The sequence below is a fragment of the Pistacia vera genome, unplaced genomic scaffold (assembly GCF_008641045.1).
Source record: "Pistacia vera cultivar Batoury unplaced genomic scaffold, PisVer_v2 Contig46, whole genome shotgun sequence".
Lineage (NCBI taxonomy): Eukaryota > Viridiplantae > Streptophyta > Magnoliopsida > Sapindales > Anacardiaceae > Pistacia > Pistacia vera.
Window position 1 is genome coordinate 411,981 of NW_022196290.1, and position 26,475 is coordinate 438,455.

At 35.5% G+C, this 26,475-nt stretch overlaps 6 protein-coding genes and 1 pseudogene across 7 annotated transcripts; 5 read left to right on the forward strand and 2 right to left on the reverse strand.

Annotated features, from left to right (window-relative positions):
• Positions 1 to 278: 278 nt before the first annotated feature.
• On the reverse strand, positions 279 to 1,376 carry LOC116144979 (elongin-C-like). Its single transcript, XM_031430434.1, has 2 exons — positions 1,141 to 1,376; positions 279 to 804 (listed from the first exon to the last, which is right to left on the reverse strand). The coding sequence occupies exons 1-2, from the start codon at positions 1,250 to 1,252 to the stop codon at positions 611 to 613; spliced, it is 306 nt and encodes a 101-aa protein (XP_031286294.1). The 5' UTR covers positions 1,253 to 1,376; the 3' UTR covers positions 279 to 610.
• A 1,993-nt stretch (positions 1,377 to 3,369) lies between these two features.
• On the forward strand, positions 3,370 to 5,300 carry LOC116144977 (ras-related protein Rab11C). Of its 2 annotated transcripts, none has more exons than XM_031430432.1 (3): positions 3,370 to 3,486; positions 3,571 to 3,787; positions 4,629 to 5,300. In XM_031430432.1, exons 2-3 carry the CDS (start codon positions 3,623 to 3,625, stop codon positions 5,112 to 5,114), a joined length of 651 nt encoding a protein of 216 aa, XP_031286292.1. In that variant the 5' UTR covers positions 3,370 to 3,486; positions 3,571 to 3,622; the 3' UTR covers positions 5,115 to 5,300. The 2 variants fall into 2 exon arrangements, with proteins under 2 accessions (XP_031286292.1, XP_031286293.1); XM_031430433.1 differs by having other exon boundaries at positions 3,374 to 3,486; positions 3,588 to 3,787.
• A 518-nt stretch (positions 5,301 to 5,818) lies between these two features.
• On the reverse strand, positions 5,819 to 8,753 carry LOC116144993 (metal tolerance protein B). Its single transcript, XM_031430448.1, has 2 exons — positions 8,259 to 8,753; positions 5,819 to 6,984 (listed from the first exon to the last, which is right to left on the reverse strand). Exon 2 carries the CDS (start codon positions 6,982 to 6,984, stop codon positions 5,854 to 5,856), a length of 1,131 nt encoding a protein of 376 aa, XP_031286308.1. The 5' UTR covers positions 8,259 to 8,753; the 3' UTR covers positions 5,819 to 5,853.
• Positions 8,754 to 14,716: 5,963 nt separating this feature from the next.
• On the forward strand, positions 14,717 to 17,326 carry LOC116145047 (serine/threonine-protein phosphatase PP1 isozyme 1). The gene is made up of 4 exons (XM_031430497.1): positions 14,717 to 14,720; positions 15,185 to 15,744; positions 15,848 to 16,011; positions 17,033 to 17,326. The coding sequence occupies exons 1-4, from the start codon at positions 14,717 to 14,719 to the stop codon at positions 17,046 to 17,048; spliced, it is 744 nt and encodes a 247-aa protein (XP_031286357.1). The 3' UTR covers positions 17,049 to 17,326.
• Positions 17,327 to 17,917: 591 nt separating this feature from the next.
• On the forward strand, positions 17,918 to 18,968 carry LOC116144994 (extensin-like). The gene has a single exon (XM_031430449.1). It carries the CDS (start codon positions 18,016 to 18,018, stop codon positions 18,928 to 18,930), a length of 915 nt encoding a protein of 304 aa, XP_031286309.1. The 5' UTR covers positions 17,918 to 18,015; the 3' UTR covers positions 18,931 to 18,968.
• Positions 18,969 to 19,192: 224 nt separating this feature from the next.
• LOC116145107 (DNA-directed RNA polymerase II subunit RPB7-like) lies at positions 19,193 to 20,146 on the forward strand. Its single transcript, XM_031430550.1, has 3 exons — positions 19,193 to 19,685; positions 19,772 to 19,937; positions 20,026 to 20,146. Exons 1-3 carry the CDS (start codon positions 19,339 to 19,341, stop codon positions 20,122 to 20,124), a joined length of 612 nt encoding a protein of 203 aa, XP_031286410.1. The 5' UTR covers positions 19,193 to 19,338; the 3' UTR covers positions 20,125 to 20,146.
• A 2,722-nt stretch (positions 20,147 to 22,868) lies between these two features.
• LOC116145111 lies at positions 22,869 to 25,415 on the forward strand (annotated as a pseudogene).
• The last annotated feature ends 1,060 nt before the right edge of the window (positions 25,416 to 26,475 follow it).

A 26,475-nucleotide genomic window follows, 5' to 3' on the forward strand; every position in this document is an offset into this window, starting at 1 on the left:
GGTAGGACGAAAATATCAAGATGATTGGAGGTGTTAGTGATAATATTATTAAATATTATAATAAAATTTGCATTTCGACAAATTATAGGATCTTTTACTTAATAATTAAAAATCAATTTTATTGAATTTTCTTTCAAATATCATTTATTTTTATTAGAATATTAAATTTTTAATTTATTTCGCTGTGTATTGTGAAATAAACAAAACCCAATCCTAACAATACTAAAGGATTTTAAAATATATATATNAAAAAAAAAAAAGCTTATTCATATTAGTTTAAAAACTGACATAGAGAGGATCAAAAGCATGTACTTGTCTTCAAAATATGTAAAATGAACTCAACAATGATGACTGAAGCACTGCCCATCTCACTATAAAGCTAAGATCCTATCAACAAAATAGTCATTTCCCACATGGAACGGATGACATTCTTCAATAATGCAAGTAGAGAAAAGCAGCTTTTAAATTCTTATAGAGCTACTGCTCCATTGAACACTAATAAACTTGCGAAGCATAATTTCAACATAGAGTACTTGTTTCTCAAAGTAAACCAAACTTTAAAAATTAACCAATACACATAGTCGACAAAACTCGGATTTTGCATCCAAATTTACAGTATCAAAAGACAAGTAAATACATCAATAGACTGCAATAATGTCTCCACAAAAGAATACAAATTACTAAAGAAAAAACAGAACCTGGCATACTGAAGAGACCAATAAAAATATTGGCAGATCTTCTCCAAAATGGTGGTGCTTATCTCAGGGAATGTCACTTTTCCATCCTGTGTTTCAGCAAAACTCCCTGCAACACATCAATACAATTCTAATTTTACAGTAATTACACAATTTACACTCCGGTAACATTATCGGTAAATTAAAAACGCGAAAATGATAACATTCACAAATTACAATTCAAATTTCATTGCCGATGTGTGGTTATAAAATTATAAGTACTGACAATGCGATACTAAACCGTTGATTCCAGTAACGTTACGGGATTTTACATCACGGTACCGTAACTTTCGCCCAAAACATAACACTCGTCATCAACCATACAAATTGTATGCAATAAATTACATGAAATAAGGTACTTTCGCGCAACAAAAAAAGTAAATAAATAAAAGAGACAAAGATAAACCCGGAGAGGTGAGCATGTTGCGGATGGTCTGCGAAACCATGGCAGCTTCCTTGTCGATCACGAACTCGAAGCCCTCCGCGCTGATCAGCTTCACCGTGTCTTCCTTCTTCATCTTCTCCTTCTTCTTCTGAGGAGTTTCGATTTGATGATGTGAACGGATCGGACGATCGAAACTCGGTGTGGAGGTGTTTGTTGAATTCTATCAGTGGGAGTTTGTCTTACGCTATTTGTGACGCGTGGTTTTCACACGACTATCCGAAGGGAAAGAGTGTGGAGATTGTTTGGGTATAGGGTTTATTTCATTCCGAGTTGTGGATTGGAGGATAGCCCTATGCCCACCGAATCAATTGAAAAAGACGAAACAGACTAGCGTTTGGTAGGACGAAATTGTCAAGATGATTGGAGGTGTTTGTGATAATATTATTAAATATTATAATAAAATTTGCATTTCGACAAATTATAGAATCTTTTATTTAATAATTAAAAATCAATTCTATTGAATTTTCTTTCAAATATCATTTATTTTTATTAGAATATTAAATTTTTAATTTATTTCGCTGTGTATTGTGAAATAAACAAAACCCAATCCTAACAATACTAAAGGATTTTAAAATATATATATTAGGTAACTCAAAGTGGTAGGTAATATGAGCGCTTAGATATGTGATTAAGAGTATACGGTCTTAGGTTATCATTTACGGGGACTAACCGAAGTGTACGACACCTTGTTTTAAAAAAAAAAATACAATATTATGAGAAATTAAATATTATTATTTGACCTATCATTAATAGATTCTTACTTGATTTTTTAAATAATTTTTATTTGTTAAAACAAATACTATAATATAGTAAACATGATAATAGATAAATTTATTAAAATTTATATGTAACACATAAAATCATCATATGTAACATAGTCATATAACTACAATTATTGGTTGTAATGTAAAAACATACACAAAAACTATTATCATGATTTAAATTCACCTAACATAAAAATGTGGTGACTTTTATAATACGCCTGATGTAATCATAAGGGTGCACTTATCGGAGTAAATAATTGTCCTTTATAACAGTGTCTTAATCACGTCAGAAATAAAAATCATAAATCCCATAATACAATCTTGTAACAGAAGCAAATGGTCAACTTTTCATTGCCGTTCTTGTATAATGATTCAATCATTGACTTCAGGAGAAAGAAAAAAAAAAAATCAGCCGACATGCCCTATTAAGTTATTATAGTCTACTCTTAAATAATTTAATATTTTTTTATTTATGATAAATGAATTTGAAAATCCAGCTACCATGTGTATATATTATAATAATTATAATTTAAAACCCATTATCACTCCAAACAAACATCAATTGATAATATAATAAAATAGTTTAAATATAATTTATTCTTCAGAGTTAGTTTAAGAGATGATGGATTGAGAAAATTCAATCACATATATACAATATAATAGTCAATCAAATTGACAAAATAAAATAAATACAATTTCTAGCCATTTAATTTGTAATTATAATTCATTTGAATTAACTTTTAAGAGCACTTACTTAAACATGCCATAAAAAAATCATAGCGTTCTTGAATTTTTATGCATAATCTTCCTTACTACCACTCAACAAATTTCCCACTTTCACTGAAATCTATTCTTGAATATTTTTATTATAAATTAAATATCAAATATACTAAAGTTTAGCTTTTATTCATGTCACTTTCCTAGTATTCCTTGAATATTATAATTTTATATATAAAGAAAAAAGAATTATAAATTATTTATTTTTGTTAAGAATAATTCTAATTCCACGTATAATTGATTAGTAATTTAGTATCATAAAAATAAACCTCACATTAAAAGTACATAAATCAATTAAATACTTTTTAGTCTGTTAATCAAGAAAAATGTACTGTATTTAATATAATTTTTCGTATTGATTAATTTATATTGATGACGTGGCAAGCATAATTGATTCTGTTACATTGAAAAAGCTAGATGTGAGCCTATGATAACCAACCCCAACATAAATTTAAATAAAATAATCCCAAGTAACAAGGGCGTGGCAATCACTAAACATCCACTGCACACCACCTGCCAGCCTGCAACTGTCAGTTGCCACCTCATTATTTTGTCATTTTTCCCCTTGAAGGAAACGTCGCCGTTCCATCCGAAACAAAGTATATATAAAAACCCCCTCCCTGTCCGTTTCATTCTTCTTCTTGTTTCCAATTACTCCCCCTGTCTCTCTCTCTCATTGGACTCAGTCCCTGCAATTCCTCCAATTACCGTACCGAAAGTCGCATTTCTCTTTCTCTCTTCTCGATCTATCCGCCTGTGACTGAAAGTAAGAACACTCTTAACTTACCTATCTGTCACTTTAATTTTTTCAAAATTCGAGTGAAATTTGATTGATTTTGAGTTGTGTGTGTTTGTTTGTTTTTACAGGTGTTCAAAGAGAGATCGGAGAGGGAGAGGCTGTGATGGCGAGTAGAGTTGATCACGAGTACGATTATTTGTTCAAGATCGTGTTGATCGGCGACTCTGGTGTGGGGAAATCAAATATTCTTTCGAGGTTTACGAGGAATGAGTTTTGCTTGGAATCTAAATCCACTATCGGTGTTGAGTTCGCCACCAGAACTCTTCAGGTGATTCTCTTTAAAAGACGTGTCGCTTGATCTATTTGGAAATTAGAGTTTGATTGAGCTCGTTGATATGTTCAGCTTATTTATGTGTTTGTAACGCCTTTTTGTAACTAACAATTGGTACAATGTTTCTGTGTTACTGATGTTACATGATACTGAAAAAGTGCTCTGGTATTGTTACCTGTAGTTTGAGTGGTGAGAAGAACGAGGGATCTTGTAAGTTAATTTGACAATTTAGTATTGGAGGTCTAATTTGACAATTTAGTATTGGAGGTCATTAGATATGTTTTTTGGCTGAAATTGTATACAATTCTTTATTCTTACAGTCAAATTTCATCTATAAGAGCATCTTGAATGGTTTATTGTTGTTGGAATTAACAGGGAAATGTTGGTCATAATTGCAATTTTGTGCATATGATGAAATTTCACCAACTGATTATACTTTATAATTAATAGGTTTCTGTGAATGGAAAATTTTTGTATTGGATGCTTTTTCTTGCTGTGAACTACTATACCTGAAACTTAATCAGAGTGCAATAGGACATCTTAGTGAAAGGAACACATAGTTGTTTGGTCGAGAAATATAGATAATGGCATATTGATTGAACACTTAATATAATGATGAATGGGACAGTGTGGGGGTGGTGAGGTCCTTTTTGAAGTTTATTATGATGTTGAAGTTGTAAGATCAATAGTCAATTGACTTTCATATAATTCAAAGAAGCGAATAACTTGTCCGTGACTGTGAATAATATAACTGTCTGATGGATTTTTTGTGAAGATGGAGGTCAATGATTTTTTTTACTATTAAACTTCTTTTATTACCTGTAATATTTTGATGCAGGTAGAAGGAAAGACAGTTAAAGCACAGATTTGGGACACAGCAGGGCAGGAGCGATACCGAGCAATCACCAGTGCTTACTACAGAGGAGCTGTTGGTGCCCTCCTTGTCTATGACATAACCAAGAGGCAAACTTTTGACAATGTCCAGAGGTGGCTCCGTGAATTGAGAGATCATGCTGATTCTAACATTGTGATAATGATGGCTGGGAATAAGTCTGACTTAAATCATCTTAGAGCTGTTCCAGAGGAGGATGGGCATTCCTTGGCTGAGAAGGAAGGTCTCTCATTTCTTGAGACATCTGCACTGGAATCGACCAATGTTGAGAAGGCATTTCAGACAATTTTGACGGAGATTTACCATATCATAAGCAAAAAAGCATTGGCAGCCCAGCAGGCAACTGCTACTACCACTGTTCCCGGCCAAGGAACCACTATTAATGTCGGGGACTCATCAGGGAATGTGAAAAAAGGTTGCTGTTCTACTTAAGATGATGTGGATATTTGAGGAAGGAAACAGAATTACTACCAAGCAGACAATTTTCTTTTTCATGTTTTTTTTTTTTTTTTTTTTTTTTTTGAATCTTTGGCTGAGAGAGAGACATGTAGAATACATTTTTACTTGATTGAGTTGTGATAAGGAAGCTTGTGAAATTTAATTAGGTAATTCAGCCTTTTCTTCTGCCCCATTTCTTAATACATTGGCTTTAAAAGTAGAAAATTGATGTATGCAGGGGAGATGTTAGAGTGGGAAGTGGGGACTTAATTTGAGTTGGAGAAATATGGGGAAGAATATGAGGCATTGTAAGTTTTCGGGTTACTTGCTAACTTGTAATAGATGTATTAGTATTGGGTGTGGCAGATATGATTCCATAACTTGTTCTATTTTTTCTTCTTCTTTCTTTGAACCACCTAACCAAGCGTCTGGTAAAGTTTGTTGAAGCTATACCATTGACTTATCGCACGTTATCTGGCTACTGAGCACATTATGACAAAAGAAAAAGATGCATACAAGAGCATGACTACCTTTAAGCACATGTAAAATAAACTGTTGAGGGCCATTTTCATTTAATTATGATGCTTTCTTGCGACCACCGCTAATTGCTAATCAAAGAAGTTACTTATCGATTACTCTTACTTCAAATAAGCAAGTAACTGTAACTCCATCAGTGTGGATCTTTTGAATTTTAAGAGATGAATACAAGATATATTGAGGAATCTATTGACTACTATTCAATTTGTACAGTTACATGATGAATTCTATATGTTTTCTTACAATAATCCCTAACCTTATCAAGTATTTCACTAGACTTGACTCCAGGCTCAGCTATCAAATGGCAACACAATGCAAGTTTCCCAGTTGTAATAGCCCAAACATGCAGGTCGTAAACAGTTTGAACTCCATAAATACATTTTAGATCACTTTCTAGCTTACCAACATTGATTTCACTTGGTGTCCTCTCCATCAGTATGCCAAATACATCTCTAATCATCGGCAGTGTAGTAGCAGCAGAAAAAGCAGAGAAAACAAAAGTGCATATAAGATCCACAACACACCAATCTGGTCTTATCCACATAACCCCTCCGGCAATCATCACCCCAACTGATTGAATTAGATCAGCCATGACATGCAGATATGCCCCTTGGAGATTTATGTTTAATATTTTTGTCTTTGCTGGAGAACTCGGGACCGGGTAATTTCCATCACCTTCAGCTACTAAACCTAATTTCTCTACCTCAACCTGATTATGATGATCATGATCTTTGTCACCACAAGCATGATGAGCATGAGCATGATCATGACCAAGACAAATGATCACAATTAAATTGATGATAAATCCAAATGCCGCAACTCCAAACATGAGTGTCCCATTCACCTCTGCACATTTATGAACCATTCTGTAAACTGCTTCGTAAATTAAGTAAGCAGATACTAACCATATAAGTTGCATTGATATAAGGGCTCCCAAAACTTCAAGACGATGGAAACCAAAAGAGTAATGTGACGTTGCCTCCCAACCTGAAGCCCAGACTGAGAAAAGAGAGATGGAGAATCCAGCAACATCCATCGCCAAGTGGGCGGCATCTGTCATAACTGCAAGACTGTTGGCTTTAACCCCACCAACAATCTCTACCACCATAGCTATTAGGTAGAAAATTATGAGTGCACAGAGTTTTGTTGCTGATTTAGATCGTTCTTTCAACTCCGATGTATTATTTTCTTGTTTCAAGAAGGCGCAGACAGAATCACAAGGTAGCTGTGGTGCCAATAAATTGGCAACATTTCCTCCAGAGACCATTGCCATCTCAACATCATGGTGGTCCTCTGATCTCAGAGTGGAGACCTTCTTGCTTTCCATCTGCTTGGACAATGAGGTGATTAATTTAGAAAAGGAACGTAAATTGAAGAAATTGAAACAAGTTGAGCATGACTGATCAACTTTACAAACAAACAAACAACTGCATCTTTCTTAGCTAAAAACAACAAGTATAAAATAGAATTATAAGGAAAAAAGTAGAAAAGAAAACACCATGAGAAAGCATGATTTTCAAATGTATATTCTCCCAACTACTTTTCATTGCACTCAACCAGCCTAGATTACTTTCTCTTGTTCATGTAGTGCAGTCATTTGTTTTCAGTGCAACATGAGCAAATCATCTTAGGTGATTTCATGCATCTTTTCCTTGATGTACGCTAGCTCAAACATGTCAAAGATATGTTCTCATCTTCCCTTGCACTGCTGTTATACAAATCAATACTATTATACCCTAAGAATTCACTTTAGTTTATTTGTTGGGAGGAACGGCATTTTCATTTTAAGGATCCCTAAGTATAATTTGCCAAAAGCATCATGAATACTTTTCACCTTAAATTGAATAGTATCTGAAATAGCATGCAGCGAAATATCCCCCCATCCCATCCATTCAAACTCTATACACAGGCTAACCCCGCTAAATCAAGAAATTCACTTTGTTAAATGCCAAGCCAGTAATTTGCATTCACAACTCAAAAATGGTGATTCAATCAACTCGACTTAACTCAATGAGCCTCAATTCTGAACCAATTGGGGTTGCAGAAAAGGCTGATTCAATTCCCATGTCTGGAATGCACTTTTTTCCCCCATAAAAGTAAAGCATAATGGATCTCCCTATGGACTCATTACATTGCAAATGATCCATCGAATATATCTTTATTGACAGAAAGAACTCTACATAGTTTGCTGCTAAAGATTCTACATAGTTGTTCAATACAACTTAAGAAAAAAGAACAACTTTATCACCTTCCAAATTTTCAAACCCAGAAGGAGAGAATTTTTAATCCTGTTCAAGTCAATAAATTCATTCAAGACCAACCATCCACCTGATCTTACTTCAAAATACTATAAATATAACTAAACTCACGTTCACATCCTTAAACACAAAATCAAATATGGACTTAAAGTTATTTCAATACAACATGAACACCATTAAAAAACTACAAGCTAGCAAATCATGATCAATGAATTAAAATCAAACAAAACATTTGTCTAACAAATAAAACACCAAACACCCATTTGAAAAAAAGAAAACCCAGAAAAAACCTAAACATAACCAAAACAATCGTCTAAAAGTCAATTGGAGAAGAAGAAGGTACCTAAGAAAGCTTGAAGGAGATCTGCGGGCTGTTGTATTGTATATCATGAGATGATAGCAACTAATGGATTATATATAACAAAACATTGTATAAAATCTGATGAAATTAAGCAGTCTCTCACATGGAAAGCAGTCCTCACATGGAAAGATCATATCGATTCACACTTCCCACACTTTTGCTGGATTTAAGGCTTTGAATTGGGACGACCGGTACAAAAAGAGGAAAGAAATTCGGGTCAGCAGTTTGAACAGCACAGGTCCAACAACAGAGGACAAATTTGGGCAGCAATATGAAAGCCTCACGCTCACGCGCTGCTAAGAGAGTATAAACATTTGCCGAGTGCTACCTTTTTCCTAGTTTTCAGACAAGTCAGTTACTTCTGACACCCTATGTAATGACTTCCACGACAACATTATACGGTTAAAATATTCTTATAAATTTATAATTCACGAATGGGAATTTAGCAAATTGTCTTCATGTCTTTGGCAGCAATCAGCTATCATAAATCGGTTGTTTTAAGAATAAAAAATAAGGGAGTAGTTTGACAGACTTGATTTCAGCTTCATGGGCGGCCTGTATATTGTTGTTTACTATTGTTTTGGTGGGTATGTAGAACTATTACCTTTCATTTGAACATATGGGAGATGAAGTTCCAATGAACTTGGACTCAGTGCTATAAACATTTGACCCAAACAAGGGTTTGGTTTGGTTTGGTTATTACTGTTAGATTAGATTTTAATTGAGTTGTCTTTAACTATAACAAAATATTTGTTTGTTTTGACATGTTACATGTATAACATACAAAAAGAAAAAAAAAACGTAATTTTTAATATATTAAAACAATGAATATTATGTTTTTGTAATATTCTTAATAGTGAGTCTGGAGGGTTCAACTAAGTGATTTATTAAATCATTTCTTTAGCTGGCCATTCGTGATCTTAGGTATGGTGCAATGCCTACATAATAACTTCTTTTCTACTAGTATATTTTATGAAAAATATAATATTTAATAAATAAAAAGTAGTTGGGTTCAAAATTTTCTTTACTTAACATATATTATTCTGTACATAGCAAAACCACATATACAAAAGCTTTTATAACGGTGGACAATCATGTCATTTTGAGCACAAAAATACTCAGTAAGTAAATCTTTTACTCCTCTATTCCCACGACTTATACTTTGATTCTTTCCTTACTCTATTCTTTTCTTTTTTTCATTCATTCTTTTTTCTTTCTCTATTTCTAGTTCTCACTGTTCTTTCCTTTCTTTCTAATTCTCTCTGTTCTTTCTTTTTATTCTTAGGCTCACTAACCATGATGGAAATCATGGTAACATGCATGAATGAAATGTATATGCACTAATGCATAGACATGCGTTTTCTTTTCTTCTTTTTCTTTCTTATTCTGTTTCTTTTCTTGTTTGTTCAAGTTTTGCTTTGCTTTTCTTGCTTGTTCAAGCTTTCTCATTCTTTCTCATTCTTATTCTTATTCTTTTTCTTTTTCCTATTCTTTTTCTTTTTCTTTTTCTTATTTTTATTCTTTTTCTTTTCCTGTGCCGATCGGACTCCGTTGATGCATGGATTTGGAACTCTGACCATGGCTCTGACCATGTGAGTGAGTACAGTCCTCATCTACATGCACTCTTACGGACTATACAAATTCTTTTTTCTTCTTAGGCTACTCAATTAAGGTGGCGTGCATGTAGGAAATTCTTCCTGGTACAGCTTTCATCCACATACACTCTTACGAGCCATACAAATTCTTCTTCTTCTTATGCCACTCAATCAAGGTGGCGTGTATGTGAGAATTTCTTCTTCTTAGCACTCACGGGTTCTCCATCGCAACCACCTATTCTTTTATCTTCTTCAGCACTTTTCTTTCTTTAATTCTTTAGTGCTTTTCTTTCTTTCTCTTTACTCTTATAGTTCTTTATTCTTTCTTTTCTTTCTTAGGTGCAAGTAGGGGTGTAGCCGAGCCGAGCTGTTCGCGAATGGCTCAGGCTCGACTAGAGAAAAGCTCAATCGAGCTCGAGCTTGAGTTGTTCAAGTGCCTTTTCAAGTCGAGCCCGAGCCACCCAGTGCTCGGCTCGATAGGCTCGTGAGCCTCCATGGCTCGAAAGGGTATGAGTGTAAGTTTTTTAAATATAAAGTGTAAGTTTTTCAAGTATAAAGGTGTCTATACAATTTATTATTTTACATATAAATTGTTTATTCTAAAAACCCTAACACATTTTTCATCACAACCGCACTTCTTCTCCTTTCTTTTCTCTTTTCTTTTCTTCTCCTTTCCATCACAGCCGCACTTCTTCTCCTTTCTTTTCTCTTTCCTTTTTCTTCTCCTTTCCTTCTTCTTTCCCTTTCCTTTCTCTTTCCTTCTTCTTTCCTTTAGCTCTTCTACCTCAAATCTATGACATTACAAATCTTGTCTCACTCTCCCTTCTCCAAGCTGCTTTTTCTTCTTAAAAAATGAGGTTGTTGCTTTTACATTATCGTTAAGGTTTTGAAGAATCTGGTGGGTTGGCTTTGGATTTTTTTTTTTTTTTTAAAGATTATTGGTGGGTTGCTTTGGATTAAAGCCTGTTAAACGAGTCAAGCTCGAGCCGAGCTTCGAGCTCAGCAAATCATCTCAAGCCGAGCTTCGAGCTTGGTTTCTAGAGCTCGTCGAACCCAAGTTCGAGCTCGAGTTCGTTAAATTTTCTCGAGCCGAGTGTCGAGTCCTATAGTGTTCGGCTCGACTCGACTTGTATACACCCCTAGGTGCAAGTATGCAATGTTGCACAAAATTAAGTTTTTCTATTCATGCATATGCTTCTCTTAAACATTTCATCAAACAACAAGCATGCATACTTAAATTATACTTTAACTATGCTTCTCCTTCTTTCTTAAACCATCCATAATTAGAGTAAAACTCCCTTGAATCATCACAAATCCTGGCCAACAAAATACACTACATAAATGCTCTTAAACTCTTTCTAAATTCAACCCAACTTCTATCAAATTCTAACAACTCAACCAACCCTTCTCATGTAGAAAAACCCATTCATGGATCAGCATCAAACTCAATAACAAGTTTCATACACAAATCTCAAGCATATGAACCTCATATAAAATTCACATAAAACAATTTATATGCTTTACTTGCTCAAACAAGGGTTAGGGTTGGATTTACTTACCTTTTTCTTGAGTAGTTTCACAAAAGCTCACTATCTTTGTTGGACTTGTTCTCTTTCTCAAACCCTAAGCATAAACTATATAAGAATTCCATACTAACATAAATTAATCTCAAGTCTAAAGTAAGAATCCTTACCTCTTGATGCTTAGGATCAAATCCTTGTCAAAATCCAACCAAAAGCCCTCAATTTCCTTAGCAAAATGGATGAAGAATTGAGAGAAATGGAGAGTAGTAGAAGTGTATGGAGTGTAGAGAAGGGAGGGTTTCTAAGGCTAAACCCTTGTTAGCTCATATAAATAAGCATTCTTTCCCATTTTGCCCTTGCACTTTTTTGAAAATTCCATCTTACCCCTACTCCAGTGCATGCTCCTTGCATTTTACTCCCCACTTTTCCTGCTAATTAGGGGTAGAATGGTCACTTCACCCCTAGGAAAAATTCTCTAGAAACTTCACTAGAAAAATCAACCGACTCTTCGCCCCGACGAAAAAATACAGAGCATACATTGTTGCAGCGAAGCTTCTTCTTCGCCCCGGCGAAGTCTGCACTTCCATAATTCTCCAAGGCTGTACCAAATTCAGGGCATCCAAGCAACTTTAACACCTTACAAACTTACCCAAGGGCAACCAATCAACAATAACAACATAGCAATTTAACTTAGGGCCAACAAACAACACCAAGACAAAAATAAGCATACCAAACTACGTACCTCAAAGTGGGTGTTACAGCCTACATGGTTTAGGCAGGTTGTCCTTCGGTTTTAATGTTCTTTTTGCGTCTTATAGTGTTGGGGCGGCCTTGTTCAATGCTTTTGCATGCTTGATGGCTATTGTCATCAAGGTTTGGTTCATTTGGCATGGCTGCTTGCAAGTGAGTGCAACAACCATGTGATTGGTGTTTTGATGGTGTGGGTTGACAGACTTCTTGCTCTTGCATTGAACTGTTGACTGCTCCTTGTCTTTAATCTTTCCCCGAGCGCAATTATTGTCTTGCGAGTGGTCTCGGTATCCTGTATTGCTTACCTATGAAAAAGAATTCGATAGTATCGTTGTCGCTTTCCGCTCATAATTTGATCTTCAGGGGTAGGGTTTAAAATTTAATGAATAAGATTTATTTTTTTAATATTAGTCGGTAGGTGAGTGGGAGTTTGGAATGAAATATACAAAATAAATATAAATTTTGATGATTAAAACAAAGTATAAAGTTACCTATTGTACAAGGTGTGATGACCTACAAAATCTATAAAGTAGATATGTTAACAAACATAAAGAGGTTTATGAAAATCATGTGTGGAGACTTTGACAACATATTTAACTATTTTATTTCATGTCAATCTCAAACAACTACACCATCAAAAACAAACCAATCCTCCCTTTTAAGTTAATATAATCTTTCTCCATGGACTAATACAATATTTTGTCAATTTTTTATTATTTTTTTAAAGTATTTTTTAGCATTTCTCGAAAGGTTATTGTCAATCGAAGAATACTTATTTAAAAAAATAGAGAAAAAAGATACAAATTTATTATTTATATTAATAAATGGATACCTTTATCAATTAAATAAAAAACTATTTTTTATCAATAAACCTTTGAGTGATAAAAAGTGTCTATTTATTAATACAAATAAAATTAATGTCTTTTATTTTTAAAATTTTAAAATGAGTGTCCTCAAAAGAGAATAACCCTTTCTCGAAATGTAAAGAACTAAAGATTGTGGATAAAGATAGGACAATATTGTATTAAAGTAGAATAAGAAGGGTATTTACGAAACAAGTGATATTATTATTTTTGTTATTAGCCACTAGGCTCCTCCGCCACATCGGAGCCGCAGTCAGTGTCTCTGTTCTCTGCCCACCTCCATTTTCTTTTGTTTAAATTATTTATTATTTTATCAATAAAAAATCAAAATTATTTTTTTAATATTATTTTCTTCATTCTTTAAAAGTAGAGGGCTCTTCATATTCTTTTGGCTTGCGTTTCTTTGTTCTCCTGTTGTTGTTTAAGATTTCTTAAACACGACATCTTTCCTCATTTTTTACCGCGTCCCTTCATACCTGGGACGGCAAAACCTGCTATAGTAATCAGCAAATAACCTAAAGTTCTTGCCCTCTGGACCGTTTGTTCAAGTTGAGTCACTCAGGCTCTAGGCGGTTGAGACATGCCAGAGGTCTCTTTAGAAGGAAGTTGTTGGATTAGAAGAACTTGAGCGACGTGGGTAGTTCTAGACGCCATGCGGCAGCAAAAATGGGGGGGAAAAGACAAACTTCCAATTTAATCACTAAATGAGATAAGAACAGTAATAAAGTTGTGATTTTTTTTTTTTTTACTTATAACCTGTAGCTTTTAAATGATACGGTAAAGGTCTCTCTTTTAGTGCCGTTGATGTTGTTTTTGTGTTTGGGTTTGATTTAGTGGAAATTTAGTAGGAAAGTTTGTGGCTTTTGAGAAGAAAAATTGGGTTTTTAAAATGAAGGTAAAGGATAAACACAAAAGAGTGCATTGAGGGATTTTAAAAAGATATGATTTTTGGTTTCCGTAGCTCATTTGAGTTTTGTGTATTTTGATTTTGTGTTACAATGGGATTGAAACCTTTCTATAGCCTTGTAATACTCATCCCGAAATGTTAAAAGGAACAAGGGGGGATAAGTGGATGGGTTTGAGCATGTCGGTGCTAAAGGCCTTCATTGAGGCTGATGTAGTAATATAGAGCTTGTCTGAACTTGGTTTTTGGATATTTAATGTGATGTTTGTGCTTGAACTGGATTAGTTGTAGAAGTTATTGCTGTATATTTGTCAATATCTTTGTATTGAAGTTTCTGTTATGGTGTGAACTGTTTTCAGTTAAGTTCTCTCATGTTTGATATCTAAGAGAAGGTGAATATACTATTAATTCCACCTTGTTATCTTTAACAATTATTAGTCTCTGACTGTTTGACATTGATCTATTCGTTGAAATTCATTCTGGTGTGCTTTAGCTATTGGCTTTGCCTCACTTTCAGTGTCTCTTTTTGGTAATGGATGGTGGTAACCTATTGATTTCAAATCTTAAATATGAGAGATTTGGAGAGCATAACACGAAACCGGCAACTGTATTGAGGGAAAAAGGGCATTAAGGGGAAATAATCTGTTTCTTGTTTGCTTCCATTTACATTAGGGAAGTGGTGCCACTACAGTATTGCTGCTTGTAGGATTCACATTGTAATATTCATCTACAGAATGCCAGAGTAACCTCAATTGTGTGCCTAAATTGCTCTTGCAACATAGCAGAGCAGGTGAAACAAATAACTATGGGTTATATCTTATATGGCTAGTTGTATTTGGTCAAACAAATAGGAACTCTTGAGAGTTGAATCAAATTTTGATATCTCACCTCACTGTTATGTGAAATTAAGTGACAGACAACGTTAAAGGATTCGAGCAGTATGAAGCTTAGATTACTGGTTAAGATTTTACCTATTGTTATGTAAATTTCGATTTTAGAAGCCTATTATCTCTACATTTTTTAGTGCAGTTTGTGTTTGGTTTTTAAAGTAGGAATTGGTGCAATTTCATTTTTCAAAATCTTTGTTTTGACTAAGAGTTTGACTGGGTTCTATTATGATCCTTTAACTGGATTTCTGTTTTGGTTGTCTCTTTTGTTTGCATATATGTACTATGAAATTCTTCAATCATTCTTATTTATATTGTATCTGTTGCCACTAAAGTTGAGTCTCATTAACCTTTGTGCTTTTGGCTTTCTTTTTCTGAATTTCCAGGAGATATTCATGGGCAGTATTCGGATCTTTTGAGGCTTTTTGAATACGGGGGTTTCCCTCCTAAGGCTAATTATTTATTCCTTGGGGACTATGTTGACCGTGGCAAGCAGAGTTTGGAAACAATATGCCTTTTGCTTGCATATAAAATCAAATACCCCGAGAACTTCTTTCTTTTAAGAGGAAATCATGAATGCGCCTCTATCAACCGGATTTATGGATTTTATGATGAATGCAAACGCCGATTCAATGTGAGACTATGGAAAGTATTTACTGATTGTTTTAACTGCCTTCCTGTAGCTGCTCTAATCGATGACAAGATATTGTGCATGCATGGTGGCCTTTCCCCTGATTTAACAAATTTGGATCAGATTAGGAAGTTACCCCGTCCAACTGATGTTCCAGATTCTGGTTTACTTTGTGATTTACTTTGGTCAGATCCTGGACAAGATGTCAAGGGCTGGGGAATGAATGACCGGGGAGTCTCATACACTTTTGGGCCAGATGCGGTGTCAGATTTTTTGATGAAGCATGATATGGACCTGGTCTGTCGTGCACATCAGGTTAGGGACATTAGCTTCTCTCTCTCTCTCTCTCTTTCTCTCTCTCTCTCTCTCGCCCCGTGTTCTTGAGGCAAGTAGCTTACCTTGATGCTTATTCTTCCAGGTTGTTGAGGATGGGTATGAGTTCTTTGCTGATAGACAGCTCGTCACAATATTTTCTGCTCCCAACTATTGCGGTGAATTTGATAATGCTGGTGCAATGATGAGTGTTGATGAAAGCTTAATGTGCTCTTTCCAAATCCTTAAGCCTACAGATAAAAAGCCAAGGTTCTCATGAAAAAATCTGGTGATTGCTGTTCAAATTACTGGTTAGAATTGCTAATGTGAGTTTCACATTGCTTCTTTTGCTAAATAAAATTTGTTAATGTGATCTTTAAATATAAACGAGGAAATTGCTTTCTAGTGCTGAAATCTTGAAGTAGTTTCCTAAGTGTAATGGTGCATGCAGTTGTCAGTCTTATTGGTAGAATTCAAATGTGCTAGTAATCATGTGAATCTTTGCTGATATATGTTTATATCACCATTTTTTGGTCTAGAGCCTTAAAATAAATTGGAATATTAAACTAGAATAAGTTTGAGTTCAGAGTAACAGTGATTTAATTAATTGAGATGAACTTCACATGAGCTTCTCAACCTGCCAGTTCATCTGAATTGACGGCACAGAATTTGCTGGAATTGTGTTTTCCTTCCACAAATACTACTTGCCTTATTTATGGCATCTGCCTTGCTATCTGATGTTCCATGAGTAAACACAAGCATCATAGGATGCAGACTTCTCATGCCCCTGTAACTTTCAGTCCATTCTCCTTCCCATATATGTTGGTCAAATTTTAATGCTTTTACCTATAATAATAGCAAATGATAGAGATGGGCCATCTCTTTCAATTTTATCTTGGTCGTATTTGAATGAAGCCTATCTTGTGGTTTCCTCTTTATTGTGTCTATCTATATGATTAAATTATTTTAAGATTGTGGTTAATGATCTCTCTGCTCTATACTAGTTTTGTGATATGGTGAAGACAATGATATGCGCAGCCAAGAGAAGTCATCTTAGTTTTGTGGGATTTTCAAACATCCATTTGGATTCTTGAACATATTATTATATTGTTGTTAAAATTTCTATATATTAGTTACACCATCTTGTTAAAGTTCTTGCTGCTTCTATATGACAAACTCGAACCCATACCAAAAGTATTTGAGCTTTCTATAACTTCACTCTTTAAACATTCATTGGTTTATTCTGACTGTTCTGATTTCTGATTTTGCTAATGTTACACATTCCTTGCAGTCTATTTGTGAGTTAAGGAAAAATCAGTTGAAGATAAACCTGTTTTATAGCTCCTTCAGTGTCGGAAGTTGCAGATCATTATGCTTCTTTCAGCATTGAGGGGATGAGTTATTTGTTAAAATTTATTGCGTCAAAAGAGGAGCTCTCCTACTTCAACGTGGAGGTAACTTCTTCATAGGGCGGCATCAATGGGCAGGGTATTCATTTTTTTCAATTAAGTTTTCACACGGAAATTCAATGGCCGTGTATATTCATAATGTTTTGTAAATTACTGCACTTTGTAGAATGTAAGACCCAGTTGGAAGATTGTCTTCTTCAATATAAGGTTTCTCTCTACTTCTCTAGTTAGCTTTGGCTGTAAACTCTTGAGGTATGGTGCTGTCTTGATTGAATGGATTAGCATGTATTGTCATCTCTATTGCTGTTTGCATTGTATTGCTAATTTGCTGCTAGTGACAAAACTACTAGTTGAATGAATTTGAGTTTGCATTTCATTTCATGCGTATGAAATTTTATGACACTGATTAGCCACCTCTTGACCACCGCTGCCTCCTCTTGCCGTCAGAGCTTTAGCTCTTTGTCATAGCCCTGTCGTCACTGTTCACTTGAAATGTCAAAATTGGCATGCTATAGATCCAAAACCTCTACTATTCTCAGAAAAGTTCATTCTTGAAATGTCAAACTTGGCACGTCACTAGATTCAAAATCTACTATACTTAGATAGTCAATAACAGCTTTAGTCGACAGGGTTAACGTGGAAGCTGATGCAACTATTAGTTTTGCATGTTCATGTGCTCAAGCCCATTTGTCACTCCAGTTTTTAGTGCTTAATTCACAAGGTGCATGTTCATGCTCATGTTCATGTGCTTGTAACTGGTAAGTGACAAAAAGCTCAAGCCCTATTTATAATCTAACTGTGAACCCTTTTTCAGTACTGCATCAGAACCCTAATGAACTTCACAAGTTAGCATAGACAGGCAAAAATGAAGATGCTTACTTCTTTATTTGTTCACGTTTTGCTTGTAGTGGTTGCCTCTACTACCAGAGTTTTTGGTAGTGGATACCTTGAAGATGAACCTCATAGTGATGGAAGACATGTAACAACACAAGGAGCAATCTACGGGCATCCTCCACCACAACATTATGGTCATTTACCTCCAATTCACAAACACCCACCTCATCATAAACATCCACCACCTCACAAGCATCCTCCACCCCCTCGTGGCCATCCACCACCGTTGCAATACCCTCCACCGCCCTCTCATGGTTATCCTCCACCTTCCCAATCTCCACCACCTACTCAATATCCCCCACCCTCTCATGGTTATCCTCCACCTTCCCAATCTCCACCAGCCTCTCATGGGCATCCTCCTCCTTCCCACTCTCCACCACCCTCTCATGGGCATCCTCCGCCTTCCCACTCTCCACCACCCTCTCATGGGCATCCGCCACCTTCCCAATCTCCACCACCCCAATCCCCACCACCATCTCCTATGTATCCACCACCATCACCACCCACAACAACTTATCCTCCACCTACTGCAACTTATCCACCACCATCACCACCCACTACAACTTATCCACCACCATCGCCGCCCACTACAACATATCCACCACCCTCTCATGGGCATCCTCCACCTTCCCAATCTCCACCACCCCAATCGCCGCCACCATCTCCCAGGTATCCACCACCATCACCACCCACGACAACTTATCCTCCACCATCACCACCCACTGCAACTTATCCACCACCAACCCAGTACCCTCCACCTTCTCCTAGATATCCACCTCCAACTCATACGTATCCACCACCAACTCAAACGTATCCACCACCATCCCAATATAATCCACCACCATCTTCACCATACCCTAGACCACCGCGTGCATGGAATTACTAACCACCTTACACGCAGTCAGTTACCCTTTGAGTATATGAATCAACTCTATATAGCATGTGTACTTGTTGCTAATAATAATAATATGTGAAGTACTGCGAGAACTCTTTGTCCTCGCTCCTTTTCTTCGGTGAAACATAGTGACTGTCTAAAACCCTATGCCTATTAGTAGCAACGAAATAATATTATATATTGTACTGAAGTTATCCAATATTCCATGCTTTTCTTTTTGTTTAACCTGTAAAAGAGTGAAGTTTTGAGAAAAGCACAACCAAAACAATAAGAATTACGGCCAAACTGAAATGATCATTGATTCACTATATCTTTCATCGTGTACGTAGCAAGAGAAAAAAATTGTAGATTTAACCACTCATGATTCCATAGAAAGGATATTCAAGTTTAATTACATGAATGATATCTATTTCCATAAACTTTCGTATTAATGATCCACTATCACAAAAGGGTGTGGCATCGGCCAATTTGATGATGATATATAAACAAGATCCTAAAGCTGAAGGTTTTGTATTTGCCTCAAACAATTTTGGAACTCAAAACGCATATAGCTTCACCGTTTTAGTCCAAACTTCTCCGTATAATAACGTGGAAGCGCAACCAAGTTTCATTCTTCAGAGAAAATCAAAGATGTTCTTCCATATAATATTGGAGCGTAACATGCAACTTCACCCACGCCATTTCGGTCGCACACTGCGCGACCGTCTCGTCTCCAAGCTCATGAAAGATGTTGAAGGCACCTGCAGGTAATTAATTCAAAACTCTTAAACTATCTAAATTCAATAACGAAACACTAATTGATACGACACCACCTTGAGACATTTCTCTCCAGTGGCCGTCACGGATTTGTGGTGGCGATAACGGGCGTAGACAACATCGGGAAAGGGCGGATTCGTGACGGAACGGGTTTCGTCACGTTTCCGGTGAAATATCAGTGTGTTGTGTTTAGACCCTTTAAAGGAGAAATTTTAGAAGCTGTCGTTACTATGGTAAACAAGGTACGATTAATCAGTCAAGTTGATTTTTTTTTTTTTTTTTAATGATAATTTTTGTGCCTCATTTTAACTGAGTTTGGAAATTTTGCAGATGGGATTTTTTGCTGAAGCTGGACCTGTTCAAATTTTTGTTTCAAACCATGTAAGCTTATGTTTTAACATATTTGGTTTGAGTACTTTAGGAATATAAGATAGTCAAACCTTAGTTTTGACAGTGATCAAAGTGAATGATAATCATAAGGTTTGGAGGGTAAACCACCGTAGCAATTTGAGGGGTTTTAGTAACGTTTTTAAAACACCCAACCTGTGCTTGGGAGTTTATTTTCTAACGGTCGACAGTTTTTTAAAATGATAAATTTACATATATGTCCATAAAAATACCCCCAACTTCAATCAATATTTGGGAGTTTTTTTTTTTCATTACCGATACTTAGTATCAAAGTTCCTTCCAAGTTTAATTTATTTGTAAGTTCTTCATGTATATTATTTATTTCACACAATCATTCGAAATCTGTCATTTAAGAGAATAAATATGTTGCCACAATGTTGGACTTCGCAAATTATCAATATAACAGCCGCAACAGCATTTCTAAAAATAGTTTTTTGTCTTTTCTTCAATCAGTGAAGGAAGCCATAAAAACAATCTTTATTTAACAAATAACAATGATTCAATCAATCACCTAAACACAAATAAGAAATAAGCAAATAGAGGAAAAACCTAATTTGTGAAAACAACTGGTAAAGAAATGCAATTAAATCATATACAGTCTGCAGAGAGTTTACCAGATTAAAAGAACAAAAATTGAAGGGGAAAATGAAGAAAGAAAGAAAGACAAACCTTCTATCTTAATGAAGGATTAGAAAGCCTAAGATAAAAGATTCAAAAGCATTGTAAAGTCATCTAAAGTTGAAGATTGAATGGAGTTTGAAGAAATTTTAAATCAGCAAAGGGATTATTGTTATGAATAATTGTGGAAAGGGGTTTTTTTGGGATAAAATTTTAAACCAGCCCAAACACCCGTTTGGGGTGTTTTATAACCCCCAAAAATACATACACTGGTTTGTAGGGGTTTTAAACAAGTCAAAACCAATCCAAAAAAATCTAACAAGTAATGGTTTTCAAACACCCAAAAACCAGTCTAATTAAAACCTCCCAAAACCAATGAAAAAAAAACTCTCAAGCAGACCCTAGCAAAATGGTGAAGAATTGAGAGAAATGGAGAGTAGTAGAATTGTAGGGGTGTAGAGAATGGGAGGGTTTCTAAGGCTAAACCCTTGTTAGCTCATATAAATAAGCACTCTTTCCCATTTGCCCTTGCACTTTTTGAAAATTCCATCTTACCCTTAATCTTCACACATCCACCCTTACTCCATGCATTCTCCTTGCAATTTCGCGTTTCCTCTCACTTTTCGTGCTAATTAGGGGTAGAATGGTCACTTCACCCCTAAGGAAAATTCTCTAGAAATTTCACTAGAAAAATCAACCGAATCTTCGCCCCGGGAAAAAAACTATAGCTACGTTGTTGCAGCGAAGCTTCTTCTTCACCCCGGCGAAGTCTGCACTTCCATAATTCTCCAAGGCTTTACCAAATTCAGGGCATCCAAACAACCTTAACTCCTTACAAACTTACCCTAGGGTAACCAATCAAAATAACAACATAGCAATTTAACTTAGGGCCAAAACAACACCAAGACAAAAATAAGCATACCAAACTACGTACCCAAAGTGGGGTTACAGCCTACATGGTTAGGCAGTTGTCCTTCGGTTTTAATGTTCTCTCTGCATCTTAGTGTGGGGTGGCCTTGTTCAATGCTTTTGCATGCTGTGATGGCTATTGTCATCAAGGTTTGGTTCATTGGCTGGTTGCTTGCAAGTGAGTGCAACAACCATGTGAGGTGTTTTGATGGTGTGGGTTAACAGCTTCTTGCTCTTGCATTGAACTGTCGACTGCTCATTATCTTTATCTTTTCCCGAGCGCAATTATTGTCTTGCGAGTGGTCTCGGTATCCTGTATGCTTACCTACGAAAAAGAATTCAATAGTATCGTTGCCCTTTTCCGCTCATAATTTGATCTTCGGGGGTAGGGTTTAAAATTTATGAATAAGTTTATTTTTTTAATATTAGTGGTAGGTGAGTGGAGAGTTTGGAATGAATATAACAAAATAAAAATTAATTTTGATGATTAAACAAAGTATAAAGTTACCTATTGTACAAGGTGTGATGACCTACAAAATCTATAAAGTAGATATGTTAACAAACATAAGAGGCTTATGAAATCATGTGTGGAGACTTTGACAACATATTAACTATTTTATTATGTCAATCTCAAACAACTACACCATCAAAAACAAACCAATCCTCCCTTTTAAGTTAAATAATCTTTCTCCATGGACTAATACAACATTGTCAATTTTTATTATTTTTTTTGAAGATTTTTAGCATTTCTTGAAGGTTATTATCAATCGAAGAATACTATTTAAAAAATAGAGAAAAAAGATACAAATTTATTATTTAATTAATAAATGGATACCTTATCATAATAAAAAAAACTATTTTTATCATAAACCTTTGAGTGATAAAAAGTGTCTATTTATTAATAAATAAAATTATGTCTTTTATTTTAAAATTTTAAAATAAGTGTCCGAAAAGAGATAACCCTTTTGGAAATGTAAAGATTATGGATAAAGTAGGACAATATTGTAATAAAGTAGAATAAGAAGGGTATTTACGAAACAAGTGATATTATTATTTTTGTATTAGCCACTAGGCTCCTCCGCCACATCGGAGCCGCAGTCAGTGTCTGTGTTCTCTGCCCACCTCCATTTTCTTTTGTTTAAATTATTATTATTTTATCAATAAAATCAAAATATTTTTTATATTTTTCTTCATTCTTAAAAGTAGAGGGCTCTTCAGATTCTGTTGGCTTGCGTTTCTTTGTTCTCCTGTTGTTGTTTAAGATTAATTGTTGCTGTAGAAAGGAGTAAAAATGGCGAGGGAAGTATGGACCCTGCCGTTTTGGACGATATCATTAGTCGTTTATTGGATTTCAAGAACGGGAGACCTGGCAAACAAGTTCAACTCAGTGAGTCCGAGATCCGCCAACTCTGTACGGTCTCCAGAGAAATTTCCTTCACACAACTAACTTCTTGAACTCGCTGCACCCATCAAGATCTGCGGTACGCCGTCGTTTTTACCCCCCTTTTCTGTTTGGAGGTTAAATTAGTGATATGAGATAAGAACAGTAATAAAGTTGTGATTTTTTTTTTTTACTTATAACCTGTGCTTTTAAATGATACGGTAAAGGTCTCTCTTTTAGTGCCGTTGATGTTGTTTTTGTGTTTGGGTTTGATTTAGTGGAAATTTAGTAGGAAAGTTTGTGGCTGAGAAGAAAAATTGGGTTTTAAAATGAAGGTAAAGGAAACACAAAAGAGTTCTGAGGGATTTTAAAAAGATATGATTTTTGGTTTCCGTAGCTCATTGAGTTTTGTGTATTTTGATTTGTGTTACAATGGATTGAAACCTTTCTATAGCCTGTAATACTCATCCCGAAATGTTAAAAGGAACAAGGGGGATAAGTGGATGGTGTTGAGCATGTCGGTGCTAAAGGCCACATTGAGGCTGATGTAGTAATATAGAGCTTGTCTGAACTTGGTTTTTGGAGATTAATGTGATGTTTGGCTTGAACTGGATTAGTTGTAGAAGTTATTGCTGTATATTTGTCAATATCTTTGTATTGAAGTTTCTGTTATGGTGTGAACTGTTTTCAGTTAAGTTCTCTCATGTTTGATATCTAGAGAAGGTGAATATACTATAATTCCACCTTGTTATCTTTAACAATTATTAGTCTCTGACTGTTTGGACATTGATCTATTCGTTGAAATTCATTCTGGTGTGCTTTAGCATTGGCTTTGCCTCACTTTCAGTGTCTTTTTGGTAATGGATGGTGGTAACCTATTGATTTCAAATCTTAAATATGAGAGATTTGGAGAGCATAACACGAAAACGGCACTGCAGGAGGGAAAAAGGGCATTAAGGGGAAATAATCTGTTTCTTGTTTGCTTCCATTTACACAGGGAAGTTGCCAATACAGTATTGCTGCTTGTAGGATTCACATTGTAATATATCTACAGAAGGCCAGAGTAACCTCAATTGTGTGCCTAAATTGCTCTTGCAACATAGCAGGAGGTGAAACAAATAACTATGGGTTATATGGCTAGTTGTATTTGGTCAAACAAATAGGAACTCTTGAGAGTTGAATCAATATTGATATCTCACCTCACTGTTATGTGAAATTAAGTGCAGACAACGTTAAAGGATTCGCGCAGTATGAAGCTTAGATTACTGGTTAAGATTTTACCTATTGTTATGTAAATTTCGATTTTAGAAGCCTATTATCTCTACATTTTTTAGTGCAGTTTGTGTTTGGTTTTAAAGTAGGAATTGGTGCAATTTCATTTTTCAAAATCTTTGTTTGACTAAGAGTTTGACTGGGTTCTATTATGATCCTTAACTGGATTTCTGTTTTGGTTGTCTCTTTTGTTGCATATATGTCTATGAAATCTTCAATCATTCTTATTTATATTGTATCTGTTGCCATAAAGTTGAGTCTTATAACCTTTGTGCTTTTGGCTTCTTTTTCTGAATTTCCAGGAGATATTATGGGCAGTATTCGATTTTGAGGCTTTTTGAATACGGGGGTTTCCCTCCTAAGGCTAATTATATTCCTTGGGGACTATTTACCGTGGCAAGCAGAGTTGGAAACAATATGCCTTTTGCTGCATATAAAATCAAATACCCGAGAACTTCTTTTTTAAGAGGAAATCATGAATGGCCTCTATCAACCGGATTTATGGATTTTATGATGAATGCAAACGCCGATTCATGTGAGACATGGAAAGTATTTACTGATTGTTTTAACTGCCTTCCTGTAGCTGCTCTAATCGATGACAAGATATTGTGCATGCATGGTGGCCTTTCCCCTGATTTAACAAATTTGGATCAATTAGGAAGTTACCCCGTCCCACTGATGTTCCAGATTCTGGTTTACTTTGTGATTTACTTTGGTCAGATCCTGGACAGATGTAAGGGCTGGGGAATGAATGACCGAGGAGTCTCATACACTTTTGGGCAGATGCGGTGTCAGATTTTTTGATGAAGCATGATATGGACCTGGTCTGTCGTGCACATCAGGTTAGGGACATTAGCTTCTCTCTCTCTCTCTCTCTCCCCCGTGTTCTTGAGGCAAGTAGCTTACCTTGATGCTTATTCTTCCAGGTTGTTGAGGATGGGTATGAGTTCTTTGCTGATAGACAGCTCGTCACAATATTTTCTGCTCCCAACTATTGCGGTGAATTTGATATGCTGGTGCAATGATGAGTGTTGATGAAAGCTTAATGTGCTCTTTCCAAATCCTTAAGCCTACAGATAAAAAGCCAAGGTTCTCATGAAAAAATCTGGTGATTGCTGTTCAAATTACTGGTTAGAATGCTAATGTGAGTTTCAATGCTTCTTTTGCTAAATAAAATTGTTAATGTGATCTTAAATATAAACGAGGAAATTGCTTTCTAGTGCTGAAATCTTGAAGTAGTTTCCTAAGTGTAATGGGCATGCAGTTGTCAGTCTATTGGTAGAATTCAAATGTGCTAGTAATCATGTGGATCTTTGCTGATATATGTTTATATCACCATTTTTGGTTGGCCTTAAATAAATTGGAATATAAACTAGATAAGTTGAGTTCGAATAACAGTGATTTAATTAATTGAGATGAACTCACATGAGTTCCAACCTCCAGTTCATCTGAATTGACGGACAGAATTTGCTGGAATTGTGTTTTCCTTCCCCAAATACACTTGCCTTATTTATGGCACTGCCTTCTTCTGAGTTCAGTAACAAGCTCATGGATGCAGACTTCTCATGCCCCTGTAACTTTCAGTCCATTCTCCTTCCCATATATGTGGGTCAAATTTTAATGCTTTTACCTAATAATAGCAAATGATAGAGATGGGCCTCTTTCAATTTTATCTTGGTCTATTTGAATGAAGCCTATCTTGTGGTTTCCTCTTTATTGTGTCTATCTATATGATTAAATTATTTTAAGATTGTGGTTAATGATCTCTCTGCTCTATACTAGTTTTGTGATATGGTGAAGACAATGATATGCCAGCCAAGAGAAGTCATCTTAGTTTTGTGGGATTTTCAAACATCCATTTGGATTCTTGAACATATTATATTGTTGTTAAAATTCTATATATTAGTTACATCATCTCGTTAAAGTTCTTGCTGCTTCTTATGACAAACTCGAACCCATACCAAAAGTATTTGAGCTTTCTATACTTCACTCTTTAAACATCAATGATTTATTCTGACTGTTCTGATTTCTGATTTGCTAATGTTACACCTTCTTGCCGTCTATTTGTGAGTTAAGGAAAAATCAGTTGAAGATAAACCTGTTTATAGCTCCTTCAGTGTCGGAAGTTGCAGATCATTATGCTTCTTTCAGCATTGAGGGGATGGTTATTTGTAAAATTATTGGTCAAAGAG